This window comes from Temnothorax longispinosus, chromosome 12 (assembly GCF_030848805.1).
Source record: "Temnothorax longispinosus isolate EJ_2023e chromosome 12, Tlon_JGU_v1, whole genome shotgun sequence".
Lineage (NCBI taxonomy): Eukaryota > Metazoa > Arthropoda > Insecta > Hymenoptera > Formicidae > Temnothorax > Temnothorax longispinosus.
Genome location: NC_092369.1, coordinates 6,842,666 through 6,857,547, shown reverse-complemented (window position 1 = coordinate 6,857,547; position 14,882 = coordinate 6,842,666). Strand labels below are relative to the sequence as shown.

At 37.9% G+C, this 14,882-nt stretch overlaps 1 protein-coding gene across 3 annotated transcripts in view; it reads right to left on the bottom strand.

Annotated features, from left to right (window-relative positions):
* Positions 1 to 14,882, bottom strand: part of LOC139822863 (dipeptidase 1) — a 123,019-nt gene that overhangs the window by 24,027 nt on the left and 84,110 nt on the right. For all 3 annotated transcript variants that reach the window (XR_011734627.1, XM_071795008.1, XM_071795009.1), the window contains exon 6: positions 2,983 to 3,115. Coding sequence is in view for 2 of the 3 variants with exons in the window: in XM_071795008.1 (XP_071651109.1) it covers positions 2,983 to 3,115 (133 nt within the window). In the remaining variant the exon portion in view is untranslated. The remainder of the gene's footprint in view (positions 1 to 2,982; positions 3,116 to 14,882) is intronic.

Here is a 14,882-nt window from a genome sequence, read left to right as displayed (position 1 = left end):
TTAATCGAATTTGTAGACCGTGATGGGGTTGCATAAATTTTTATATAGATTAAATCCGAGAATATTGGATTGTAATTAAAAAAACATTGAATAATTACAAACTGCAATAATAAATTAATATTAACCTAAAGTTTTTACGCGCTCGCTTGATTCATTCTTTTATCATGCCATACGATAAGCTAAAGCGTTTTATAGCATTTAATAGGATTTAATATCTTTTATCTTGATACAAGAAAGCCGCATACTCTCTCTTTAGAGTAACGCGCCACTGATCTCGAAAATTAAAAAGCTGTAATCTTCTCTTGTAATTGTTCTCTGCCTTGCTACTTTGAACGAAGCTCGCTTGGAAGCAGCTTGCCTTAAAAAAAAATAAATAAAATGAATCTAAATGAATATATCTCCTGCTTTAACAACTTTCCCGTTTTTGTTATTAATTACTATATTTTACAATAAGCTTATTATTACATAATGTAACATATAAGATCTAATCTGAGATCTAAGGAACATCTAATAGTAAAAATGGTTTAACAAATTATACATTGCACGAGATAATAATATTAAAATATCGATGTAACGAAAAAATAAATTCCTTAGGACTAAATTAACACAATTATTATAAATAATTTACATTATCAATGATTTAATTTTTTGATTCTGGTATCGATTGTATTAACATGTAACAATTTTTATATGTTTTTATATGAGTTAGAAGAAATTAGAGTGGTGTGAGAAGTATCTTGCTAGTTATTAATTAATAACGTTTTTTTTGCACTTGGTCAAATTCAACGCAATGAATTTTCAAAATTGTAGTTTTTTGTCTGTTTGGGACGCTGTTGTGAGATAGATTCGCATGCACGAGCCGTTGGCTTTTCCACCTTTTACCTTCTTCATACCGCGACCTCGTTTCCACTTCCCACTTGGCGAAGTTTCTCGAGCTTATGAAAATGGCTGACAGCTTTCCGGACCGGGTTACTCGCGGTAAGTTCCACTGCGAGGCTTTCGTTGCGAGGTTGTGCCAGTCCCACACACATTTCTTCACTCGCTCTTCATATTCCCCTTTTCATATTTCAACTGCGTAACTTGATTTGGTATACCTGTCCAATCAACTGTTCATTTGCATAAACATATTCGTCGCGAGAGGATCGAATTTTTCATTACTGGACGATTAACTGTATCTTATCAATCGCAAAAATTGTATCGCAATTTCCAGGATGAAATATTTTGACGACTAAAGTTTGAACTAAAATTCTATTAAAATAAAGTTGTAATAAAAGATTATCTAATTTATTTCAAGTAAATTGTCTTTGCGTCTTTCATTATACCTACAATGTACGCCGTTCGAATTATTTGTTACGTTTTTAATCGTTTTTCGATTATTTATATGCAGCCTTTGTGCAGAAGCTATCGTAAAATGTTACGTTCTTATCTCTTTCTCGCGCGACCTCGATTCGATTTCAACGAGCTTATGAAAATGGCAGTCGGGTTTCTGAAGTGAGTTACTTGTCGCAAAAACTTTCACAAGCTTTCGCGTATATCCTTTCCCGCTGTCCTCTCCTGCTTGGCATTTTCTTTTCTTTTAAGCTATGCGCGCAGTTCGTTCTTTATTTTAGCGCCGCTGTTGCCTCGGTTATATTTTCTCTTTTTCTCCATGAATATATCGTAAAAGTAGCTATTGCATATCGATGAAATTTATTCTCCATTAGTCGATTTTGCCAACATTTCGCAAATTCTCGTTAACAGACGATAAATTGACCCATCAATTTTTAACGGTAAATGAGTTTTCGTTAAAAATAGAGGTGGTTCAACCAGTCATCAACGTTAATGGACGTTCGCGAAACAAAAAGACTTTGCATTCAACATTTCGTAATCTTTTTATCTCTTACTGTATTGAGATAAACTTTGACATACCTAATGATAATTTGTAACAGGTTTCTAAAATGTAGTGGGGTGTTAGAGCTTTAAATTATTTTCTTAAATTTGTATAAAATATTTCAAATATGCGCGCAACAAAAATGTGATGATAATTAATTAGTACATTAAGCAGTTTACTCCTAACATGACAGTGATAATATAACTTAGTTTGCATTAATTCGTCAAGATTAATTCGAATCCCGAAGTGATAAAGGTCCGTCAATGATCCGGCAGGCATTATCTCAATCTTAATATTCTTATTACGTCGAATACTGTTATGTCTCTGGTGTCTCGTGAATCAGCAGGGACCGTCATCGATTATGGCGTGGGCGGTAGCCTAATACTTTTGTCCACTGCTGATAAATCTTCCCTAATACCAAGTTACGCCATTGAATCGAATCCAATAACGACTTTCCTCTTCAACTTCGGAGAAGTCGAGCAATTAATAGCCGGTCCTTTATCCTCTCGAATCGTCCCGATGAGAAACTTTCTCCAAGACCGTCGCTTTCATATCTATTGGTACTACCGGTTACCGCGTTACGTTTAATAACATAATACGACGGTCGCAAGAATTCTTTTAATTACAAAAGGTAAGGTTCAGTTCAAATAAACCAACGTTGCTCCTGAAGACACAACGTGGATTCTTTTGATAATACTTTAGAGACCCACATTCATTGTACGCGCTTTGGTATTGTTGACGTTTCTACTCAACTCAACGATCCTCGTTTTTCACTTACGTTTGCTTGACACACATCGAATTGTTCGTATAATATTACTAACATTTATTACTGTCATTTATTAATTGGCTAACTATACAATCGTAGTTATAAAATACTTTATAAAGGCAAAAAGGAGATAATTTTACGTCTTTAAAATTGATGATAAAAAATAAACGCGCAGATCGATATTAGATCGTTTAGAATAGAATTGCAATTTTTTATACGAATTTAGAAAAGAAATTATTGATATTTAATATGAAGAAAGATTATATGTGATGTGATTACTGTCACGTAATATGATGGGAAAATTATAAAATTGTTGATTATTGATCAGTGCTGATGTAATACTCACCTTTGACGGAGGTAACCAGGGTTAAGTGTTGAGCATTCATTTCGGCGAGTCGACGAATTACGTCGATCTGTTCCAGTGAGAGTTGAACTGCGTTTAACTGAGCGGCACCGCAAGGAACGTAGGCGGACCAAAACTGAAAAAAGAAGCAGATTATATTATTTGATTATTTAGAAATCTAGCATTTCTATGAAATTTAATTTAACAAATGTTTTAACACAAAGTCCTTGCGGTATGAATGTTTCAAATTAAAAAAAAACTTTTTTTCTTTTTATATTCTCTCCCATTTTTCTCATGCACGAAATTAATCGATTGAAAATATTTTTCGGAGAGAGAAAATGAAAAAAGGAGAGAGAGGACAATTGGTAGGCTTAATAATGATATAAAATCTTGATATAAAATGGTCAAATCAAATATCAACGGAAGAAGATATCTCAACAAACTTATTTAGAAAAAGGGCACTTCTTTTTTCCGAAAAAGAGGAAATCTGTTCATATAAAATCATGTAATAGTTTATTCTCTCTTTTAACTCTCGAATACATTTCTAGGAGCTACATTGCTACAATAAAGCATTGCGGTGGAAGATATCAAATGAAACATTATTAATAGTAAGTAGCTCTCGTGTATTTTTTCGCGTGTTCTGATATCGCGTGACTCCGTACTACAAGTGTCGTAATATAGTCACGCCCAATTGCTCACAATGCTTTACGATTGTCGGCGCGATAAACGTTTCATTAACTCTTTACGTTAAAGAATTTGGGTCTTACTTCCGCGCTTAACAGTTGCTTTATCGCGTAAGGAATGTTATTTGAGGCTTTTTGCCGAGAAGGAATTTTACGTGAAATTCCGATACTTTTATCTATATTTATCTAATTACTTTGCATAATTAAAAACATGATATTTTGATCGAGAAAGTAAATAATCTTGAGTCTACGGGACCAAATTAATTAAGAGAGAATTTAATATCTTTAATTGTATGCTAAGCAGTCTCTTTTGTATATTTTGCTTATAAAAGAAAGTATATATATACAAAAAGTTTAGCATTCTAGGTCGATATTGATCGAAGAAAAAGTAATTAGTGTACTGAAATTAAGATTTTCCTTCGATAAAATCATCGTAAATCGTGTTTTCAAAGTTACATCGATTTTAAACTTTGCTTGCACCAGGCGAAATGATCTAATTCCCGCGTGTTTACTTAATTTACGCGTAAACGCTCAGCCTCGAGTTAAGCGTTCACGCAGTTCGGCAAATGTTGAATTCCTGGAGTTCGATCGAGCATTCGATGTGTCGTCGTCGAACGTAATCGAACGTCAATATCGGGAAGGAGACACGCAGGGCAGCAAGTTGCTGGAATACGGCATTCAGCCCGAATTTCACTGCGCTCTCTCGTAGAGGCTTTGAGAGAGCTAGCGTTACCAATTACTCGGCGGTCTAATTAACACTGAGTTACCGCGCGCACTGGCGTAAATATTGAATTTCAGTTCCGGGTATAGTCTAACGCGATTGGCATCCTCGATTCTCGCGCTGCCATGGCGGTCCTATTCCGACATCAACGTTATTATACTAATCGCATGACATGGATGGGCAGGATGGCGTGCGTTCGGATAGCGAGGGATAGAAGAAAGCTGGAAAAGCGGAGAGAAGGTAGATAGGGAGAGATGAGAGACGAATCGTCACGGAAGTCTCATGCAACTCAAACGAATTCTCTTTCGACTGCAGGGGAAATCGGAGCTATCGTCTCGGCATGTAGCGTTTCACGAACGGTCTTTTGACGCTCGCATTTATCGCCGATAGTATATATAAACGCGTTCTATGTACACTTCCGCGTGACGTTACGAACAGAGAGACGCATTTATATTTTCTCGCTATTGACTGTGTATTTGAAGATACTACATGCGCGAAGGTTACATTATTCTTGTTGTTGTTAGTGAATTGCGCGAGATCGTGACAATCGTCACAAATATACTCGATGTTCGTATAGGATCCTAAACGCATATGATTTATCGCTCTTGGTAGGCAAGTGAATTCACGGGCTATGTGAATTCAAATAATTTATAGTATTTTGCGCGTAATTTACACGGAGTGCGGATGCGCGTGACACGCGTGTAGACATCTTTCCGGCACATCGCGCGGCAGATGCGCGCGATAGAGGGTTATTCGTCACGGCGAAATAGACGTGGGGACGCTAATAATCTGACGCCGCTAACTGATGGAGTTTAGCGTTGCAAACAGCGAGCAACAGCGAGCAGAGGGCGGATCTGACGTTCCCTATCTTCCGGACGACCCCCGCGCCGCTGTAGATCGCGCGCGCGGACGATCGCATGGCGAATCGCAGTTAATAATGATATCGCGGGGGGGGGGTATGCGGCAGATAAAGCCGTCCGACCGGAAAGCTACGTGCCTTCTTGCAGAAGGAAAGCAGATAACACTGACGAGACGGGGGGGGGAGGGAAGGTAGTTCAAAACACGCGACGGCTGCCAACGGAATATCCGCTCGATAGCGGTGCAACGTTTTGAGAAATCCAGGGCGGAAACGTATTTATCGAAGAAAACGTATCTTGAGAGCGTCAGCGTGAACTCGGGATGAAGGATAAACAACGACGCGCGTTAAATGGAAGGCGTTTTGCTGTCGCTTCGCGGAATAGCGTCAAATTTTACAGACGTAATTGTGCCAATAAACACCACGGATACTCGAATTTATAGTTGTAAGTTGTAACTGAGAAGAACGGTGCACGTGCATCTCTTCAGGCACTCATACTTTACTGTCAACATGTACATATAAAAGAGTCAGCTAAGTGCCATTGCTACTTACGAAAGTAGTAACAGATTTTCATCTTTAGCACTCTCAGAGACCTTTTTATTATTAATCAGTTCAACTAATTCTAGACTTGCCACTTTACATGCTGTTAGTTAAAATCTGCCAAAAACTCGGCAAATGCACGCTGCTTGCTTTATGCACCACGTACGAGAAAATCATAATACATATTCTCTTTGCGAAGGTGATGTCGCGCAGTGAGGGAGCTCTCGAAAACAAAGACGCTTTCAATGCGTTTCGCGTGCAAGTGCACTCACGATCCGTGAGAGTTCTCTCGTTTCGTATTCCTCCGAAATAGCCTTTTCCCGACGACGAAAATCATTTTCTTGCACCCGAAATAGCCCGCTCCAACGGGCGTGCTTCCGTTTCGCGCCGGAAGGTAGAGAGAGAGAAAGAGAGAGAGAGAGACAGGTGGTAAGGATATAGTTCGGAGTAAACAACGACGGTACAGGGTTGCTAGTCCAGCGCGGCCAACTTCGTGGATGGAGCTTTCGTCTCGCTGATTGTCTTTTATCGCCGTTCTCTCGTTGCAAACTTCGGCAATCTTTTCGCGGTCACGGTACTTTCTCCGCGTTTTCGACGGAAGTTAAGGGACGGAAGAGGGTGGTAAAGGATGGGCAGGGGGGAATACTAAGCGGGCAGGAACTCGGTTTCCGTCCCTGTGTGCGCCCCAACGAACTGAGAAGAAATGGAATTTCGTCGCGCTCCCGCTGCGGGGAATTTGTTCGTAAACAGGATTGCCATTGTTAAGGATATCTACCTATCTACGTACCGTGGAGTTCGCATCGCGCACGAACGCGAAGTTTGAGTGGCTCGACCCGAAGAAACCGGTTTACTGCCGCAACGAATGCGCCTCGATACAGTCGCCCTCGCGAATTACACGGCATTTCCTTGTTTCGTTATGTCGTTTTTACCGCTATACTTTCTGGACGATAACTCGAGGGGGTGGAAAAACGGGTAAAACTGGTGTACGGCTCCTTTTTTTAGTCGTAACGGTCCTTACTTGTATTTTTGTAGAGGTAAACGGAGTGAATTTTCTTTTGGCAAAGGTTTGCTCTAAAAACTAAAACACTTCATCTCGCTGTCATTTTCATATGGAAATACGGCGATACTAATAATGCTCTGTATATTGTGTATTCATATGGAATTTATTCGTAATGTATTATCATACGGTTGAACTCAAATTAAAATTCTATGGAAATAAAATTCCACCACCACAAATAATTGAACATATACAATATATATCGCAAAGGTAATAATAATGTCGTCATAATTAATGCTATTTATTATGTTATCTCGTTTTACTATTTTCATATTATTTTACGACTGTGTAACCATAAAATGTTAAACAATGTTTATCGGTAATTCTAGCGTCGTAATTCCAAGCGCAGGACTCATTTTTATCCATGAGTATCGAATTATCGATACTCTTTATATTGCCGCGAATAAAATTTATATTTATATAATTACTAATGTCGAGTACTATATTGTATCTGATTTTTCACATTTATGTACAATTTTTTGATAATATCGATAAAACCGTATTGACAGTAGATTAGGTATCCTTGAGTCAGAATATAATTGATTAATTTCCATTAATTAATTGATGTGAGAGAGCATTTATTGGCGGATTATGCTGAATTCAAAATACCTCATCAGTTCATGCATCGAAATTAATCGGCTAATCATTAATAACATGTTTCATAATTAACAATAAAGCCATGCTACGTGTATATTTGATCGACAATTGCAATAGGATCTATAAGACTAGTCCAGCTTATTAATTAGAAATCATGTATTAATGTTCAAAGTTCAATCTTAAATTTATATCGTATATAACATTATTGCAGGAGACATGTATCTGCTTTTATTATCTAGACATTCGCACTTTTTATTATAATAAATATATTATTCTTAAAAAGAAAGAGAGAGATAGATCTGCGCATTGTGTGTGATTAGTTTCTTTTTCTTAAAACAAATATTCCAGAGAAATTGCATTAAAATAAAATTGGAATACTTTCTCATATGATGTCTGTCATACTTTTTACATTTGTTGTTATAAACTAATTTTGATTCTACCGCGTCAGTTTCGTGTAGTTTAAAACAAAAATTGCTGATTTGTTAACTAGCATGCAGCAACCAATGTCCTTTGTAAGCGCGGATCCATCGTGTCTCATCAAAACGCAGTTAGTAAAATTTTCGTCGCTTGCGAAAACTTTTCCGTCAACTACCTCGCGATTCCTGGACGCTTTTCTGCATCGCTCCCGGTTTGCGGCGCTTTTTCGTGGCGCTTTCTTCTCAGCTTCCCGCAGAAAACGTGCGAGAACCATTTCGCCACCAAACTCGGTCCGCCATTCTGCCGGCGTGCTTTTATCTATGCATAAGTACTCCCCTAGAGCCTTGAACTTTGCCGTTGCAGATTTCCGCCGCGCGTTAATGCACCTTCGATTCGTTCCCGGCTTGTTTCGTTGTAAGCTCTCCGAAATGAGAGCGAACACCCGTGGCGTGATAAATTGGTTTTGCAAAGTAAAAAGGTTTGCGCTGTCTTCTCGAGAAAATTTGATGTACGGTTCTTCGACGCTTCGAGGATAACGCAATATTGTAGAGATTATCGCGATGAAGAATGCTACGTACCAAAATTCTCATCCAAAAATATCAACGACGATCAAAAATAAAATGCGAAAAATATTTAATTTGTTTTTTTTTTGTAATAGCAAATGTGGAAATCCATTTTAGCAGACTTAATCGCGTAAAAAAGTTTATAATGTATTTAAATTTCGAGGATATCGATTAAAAATTATTTTGCGTTTGTAGGAGAATTTTATCATTATTCTCGGGAATAAATCTTTTAAATTAGTACGTTAATTTTACATAGCTAAGGATATATTAAGATTTTTACTATCGATAGCTGCTTTCAAAAAAGTAAAACTTTGAAACCAATGCTTTGATATTTGCCATAGTTTCATCTTGCGAGTCAATTTAATTCCCTCAATTTAATTTTCTCAATTTAATATTACGTAGGTATTACTATGTATATGTATTATTAATTATTACTATTTTTCGCGTGATGAATATTTATCGCATTTATAATTACGTGGCGACGTTAATGAGATCACAAAACGCGACGCATTAGATGCGCGATAATCCATTTGTCGAGATACGAAAACACGCAAATTAATATTGATCTGAGATATGAGAGCACATATACGAAAGGAAACACGTACACGTACAGACGCACATACAGTATTCGGAATTTACATTTACCTTATAACGTTTTATTTGATGTATGTACTATTTCGTAGAGAAGAGGGGCTAGTCTTGTATAGCACCGAAATTGTTAGGTATGCGACGCACTGTTATTTACGCCGACCGCGGCTTCTCGGAAACATGACGTAGTGGGGGTGAGTAGGGGTAGGATGACTAGGCTTACCGAGCACGCATCCGATCCCCATTCTATCCCCCATTGTTCGCGCGCCGACGTCGCCAACTCGGCCGCTGAAACCCTATTGCGACATTACCGTTCGCGCGCCGAGACCGAGCAGGTATAACTTCCGCTCCGTGTATCGTCGTAATATTTCATTGAATGCGATCGCGGCATATGCCGAGAAACACAAAATGCTATCACTTTGAACAATTAACGAATGCTACTTCGCACGGTTTAATCGTCTCTTGTGCTTAACGATTTGTGAACGTATCGAGACGATGGCTATTCATCGAAACGGATATTTCGCACGATTTATAATTAATAACGAGGAACGAGTCTCAAATCATTTCGTTTCGTCGCGATACTTACGGGCGACGATTGTCTTTTTAATAATGGTCGGATTAGAATATATTCTTGCTTTCGCTCTTTCCGCCGACGCTAATATAATTTGCTCGATAATTCCGCGATTTACAAATGCGATTATTTCAAACAATTAATGATTGCCAAAATCCCGCATGGTTTAACCGTCTCTTGTGTTTATAGCGATTCGTGAACATATCGGGACGACGTTTATCCATCGAAGCGGATATTTCGCGCGATCGTAGTGGGCATTGACGACAGGGAACGAAACTCGCAAGTTATTTTATTTCGTCGCGATATTTACAGGCGACGATTGCCTTTTTTAACAACGGTCGGATTAGAATACATTTTTGCTCTCGCTTTTTCCGTCAACGTTAGTACAATTTGTTCGGCAATTTTGCGATTTACATACGTGATCACTTCGAATAATTAACGATTGTCAAAATCCCGCACGGTTTAACCGTCTCTTGTGTTTAGCGATTCATGAACGTATCGAAATGACGGCTATCCATCAAAGCGGATATTTTGCGCGATTCAGAATAGGCATTGATAACAGAGAACGGGGAGGCACACAAGTTATTTCGTTTCATCGCGATACTTACGGGTGACGGTTGTTTTTCTAACGGTCGGATTAGAATATATTTTCGCTCGCTCTTTCTGTCGACGTTAATACAATTTATTCGGTAATTCCGCGATTTACTCGTTCAAATTATATCGCGCATATAGGCCGGCATTCATGTTGAAGTTGGGGCGCTGGCGTTGTATATTTTCAAACATTTTAACATAAGTGGCATCTAATTAATCCACTTATAAATAATCTGAATACAAAAATTCTTTTACTCCTCTCAAGAGGATGAAAACAACAATTGAATCTCACGTTACTTTTCACTTTTCTTTAAGTATTGCAAAATCAAGTCACCAAATATGGATAGACTATGAAAGATTAACGTTAAACTGGCGCGTTACATAAATAAATGTAATTAATCGTCATTAGCTCATTCAGTTAAATTCGAAAATACTGTAGCAATGAAATATAGTGTGTATGTTTTATATTTGTACTTTCAATATATATAAGTGCTGAATAAAATTTCTAAGTATATTGTTATCTTGCGCCAATTTAAACCAATAGAAAAAAAAAACGAAAAACAAAGAACACCTAAATATTAACAATATTTCTCTATTATTGGTTTGAAATTGAAATAATTCTGTTATATTGAAAACAATTGGATTGGTTTTCGTAATAGAATAACGAGATATCGAATCCATTGATGATTTTAGTAATCGTTTCGCTTTTTAATCGAGTTGTCATCTTTAATCAAGATATACTTATTGAACGTGCACGTCTCGAGATATAAAACTTTATTTCGATTATCTCAATTGATACGCTTTTAAAATAAAATTTAACTAACGATTTAAATTGCGAGCTTAAAATAAGTATTCGCAAAAAAATCAATCTCGCAGATAGAATAACGAACTTTGTGAGTTGTTTGATCGCACTCACAGAGATCGTGCAACACTATCGAGATCGTAGGTTTTATTATTGAAAGTTATCTCAGAGGGTGAAACCCTCAAGCCGTTCAAGCGAACATCCATCGAAAATCATTCCCGAAGAATAAAACTGTCGAGTATGTTTTACTATCCAGTAGCTCTTGCAGAGCGGAGCTCTCGCACGAACAATCACTGAGAGTCGCACTTAAAGTCTACATCCACTGTACGCTTCCGCTACAAAGAATCGTTCTCGAACGGACACGCGTTGCTAGCGCTTACATTAGTAATATTGATTTACAGCGGAAGGCCGTGGAATACGAGTCTTTCCGTAGTTACAGTTTCTCTGCGTTTTCGTCGGGGTTTCGGAGCGGAGGTGAGATGGAGGGAAACGATTCCGTATTCAGTTTCCGAGTTCTCTCCCTTTCTCTTACTCCCTTTCCGCCATTTTCTGAGCAAGCTTTTATCCGTGGACGAGCACTCAGGGGCAACGAAGTTCGTCCGTATGGACGTGCTTATCGCCGTGCCTTGGGCTCGCCATTAAGGGCGAACTCCGGCTTAACCCTCGATGGATTTGTCGTAGGGCTTACGTACGACTATAGCGCGTTATTTATATTGTTGCCAGTCGTAAAATTGCTAAATAAATCGCGCGACCGTAGATATCGCGGTAAATCATATCTGACAGGCCCGACGCGACAAAGTTGTCCTGTAACGCGAATGGTTGTGCGTAAAATTTATATTGCGTAAACGTCAACGCGTATATCTGGAAGGGACTCGACGGCGCGGATCGATACGCTCTAGATGGCGCATTGTTGTTTGATAAATATTAATGGTTCAAAAGTGTGTGTGTCACTTTTTATAGGGAAAAAAACCGCGCTCCTGAAATTGATACGCAAATGGCGCGTGTTCTTTTTACACCACCGCGTTTTGTTCCATCTTGGAAAATAATGGCGCCCGGAACTCACAACATTTCCCTGCCTGCCGCCCTCGTCGTTGTTCTACATTTTCATCTCCCACTAGTTTCTTTTGTGCGAGCGCACTTTTCCTTTTTGTTATAAATTAATGGCGAAATTGCTTGTTTACTTTTTTAATTTACTTTCACAGGCACGTTACAAACCTTGTTTTTTTTTCTTGTTTTTTTTCTGTTTTTATACGTCTTTGATTACTTCCATGTAGTACCAAAGAATTATTAGATCTCCGAGATGCAAACGTGAAAAAATGAGGAAGAGAGAAAATCCTTTTTCTCTTCCATTATAATCGTAAATCCAATTATCGTTTTCACTCGTGTGATTATCTCGTTTTTTCTCATTTTCATTCTTATACTCGTATATCGGAGTCAAGAGTGAACTGATAAAAACTATTAAAAAATAAACGGCGAAGAAGAAGTTGTCACGCGTTTACGCGTTTAGACTTGTTAAATACTCTTATCGACAGCAAGTCAATCGAGCGTAATTATAATCTTGATTTTAGTGCGATAATATGCATATTTTAACGATAAAACATGAGCATCCGTCGCATCACATTAAGAACTCAATCTTTCTTTCGGATCAATAAAACTCGATATTACTCTCGGGTAATAGTTAGCGTTGGACGCGTCGCTAAATAAAGAGAAAGAGAATACAGGCCAATTTCTCTTGTTACGCGCACTCGGTCCATTTTAGTTAGCCCTTTTGTCGCGAGGTTTCACTTAGTCGTTTTCAATCAGATTTACAAACGAGGTCGGAGAGCGCAACGAACGGAGTTTTCTTTTACCGGATCTTAATATTTATCCGAGTCCGGAAGAGAGCGAAAGGACAAGAGCAGCCACGGAAAACTAAAAAATTGAATTTCACGGGCGCGCCCGCTTCTCGTCGGCGACAATGGTCGCGCCTTTCATCGGGATTGTTTCGATAATTGAATTAGAAGTCGCCGGTATCTCCGGCGGAGTTTACTAGAGAGAGAGATAGAAGCTTTCGCAACCGTTTCATAACGCGCCCGGAATTCCAAATCCGATTGCTTGCACTGTGTCTCGGGTTTACGTTCGGCGTTTCTTTAGTTTTCCTTTGTTATGTGGCCTTCGACCACGTCGCCGCATCGCGGTATTCACAGCAAAATGACTCGACAAATATTTAATTTTTAAAATATTTAATAAAAAAATTATCTGTATTAATTATGAGGCTTTATCTAATGGGGAAGATAATTAAAAAATATCCTTATTCTATAGAGTTTATATTCTTATTATATCATTACTATATATTCGCATATTTTATCGAGAAAATAATATAAAAATGAGTTAGCAGTCAATTAGAGGTACACTGTAGAAGGGTTAATTAGGCTGTACATTGAAATCATGTATGGGATGAAGATTGATTATATACGTCGATTATGCGTGTTAGTCCACTCTGCAGTATGTTAACATAGTAGACATGTTGCACACAATATAGTGATGCATGTAATTTGCAATAGCTTTGTCGGAGCGCTATCACTGGAGGATTAATGTCCCAAAATTTAAAATGCATTTTGATAGCTCTCTCTCCAATAACATACATATGCATCTCTCAATATTTATCACGTTTAGTTAATCCGTTTGCCTTTAACTATAATGCCTTTAACCAATTTAAATGTTTGCGTAATTTTGAAAATCGCGTACATGTTTCTATAACATTTATAATATCTTGCAACATACTTGGAGTTTGCTCTTGCTTATCTTTTTTATTATTGTTCAAGATTTTAACTTTCTAAATTTCTTAGCGCGCGTGGTTAAAGCTGGTTTAAAAAAAATCAATATTTTAATATAATTTTAACAAATTATTAATAATAGTACGAGTCTTACATCTTAAAACAATCATAATATATAATAAATTTAATTAACAAAACGGGCGAGATAATGTAATGTAAATGTATGAAATATTGCTGCAAAATAGAAAATTTTACATGAAATTTGTTTATCTTAGCGTTCAACACATTTATTTCTGTGAAAAATGTAAAGAGTTTTTACATCCGAAGTTTTCTGCTATTTCTTATTTCTGCGCTACCAAAACTAAGCGCAACACTTGAGATTCATCTTTCTTTTCCTCGCCCGCACGCATTTCTAGCATAAATTTCCCCATCTTTGCAAATTCTCTCTTCCTTGGATATATTCTTCTTTCAAGCTGTCTACATTTACGCTTTGTAATGAAATCTGATTCCGAGGAGAAAAATTCAAAGCATACCCTGACTGAGCTCAGTCCCATCGTCGTCGATAAAATCCACCGTCAATTTGTCAGAACAGCGCGAGTTGAACGTTGATAGGGAAATGAAACGTAAAACCGTACGACGGGGGATTGAAAAGGTGGTACAGAAGGGGTCAAATGATACGCCGCTGCAAACGAATCTGATTATGGCGCAACCGCGTTTCACTCGACGTTACTGCCGTGCGATGAATCGCACGATGAGCGCTATTACCTTTTGTCTCTTTCATCTCGTCGAGCACTCGAAGAAATCGACTTTCCCGCATTTCTTCTATTGTCTTTGTACGTACTTCTGTCAGACGTTATTCGGTATCGAGAGAGAAAAAGAAACTCGTTCTGTTATTATGTCGAATCAGAAACTTTGTGATTGATAAACGGTCAATGTTTTCTCTAAACCAGCGGATTAGTTGAATCCGCTCGTGAAAAATGCAAATCGCGACGAAATTATTTCTATTTTAATACACGCGATTGAATAATAACGCCATGGAACTTTTTGTTAAAATTTAATTTAATATTATTCTATATCCAAATTGTGGGGAAATTTTTCAAAAAATTCGAAGAGTTACGCGTAGATTTTACGATTGCGCTTTTATGTCTTTATGTCGCGGCA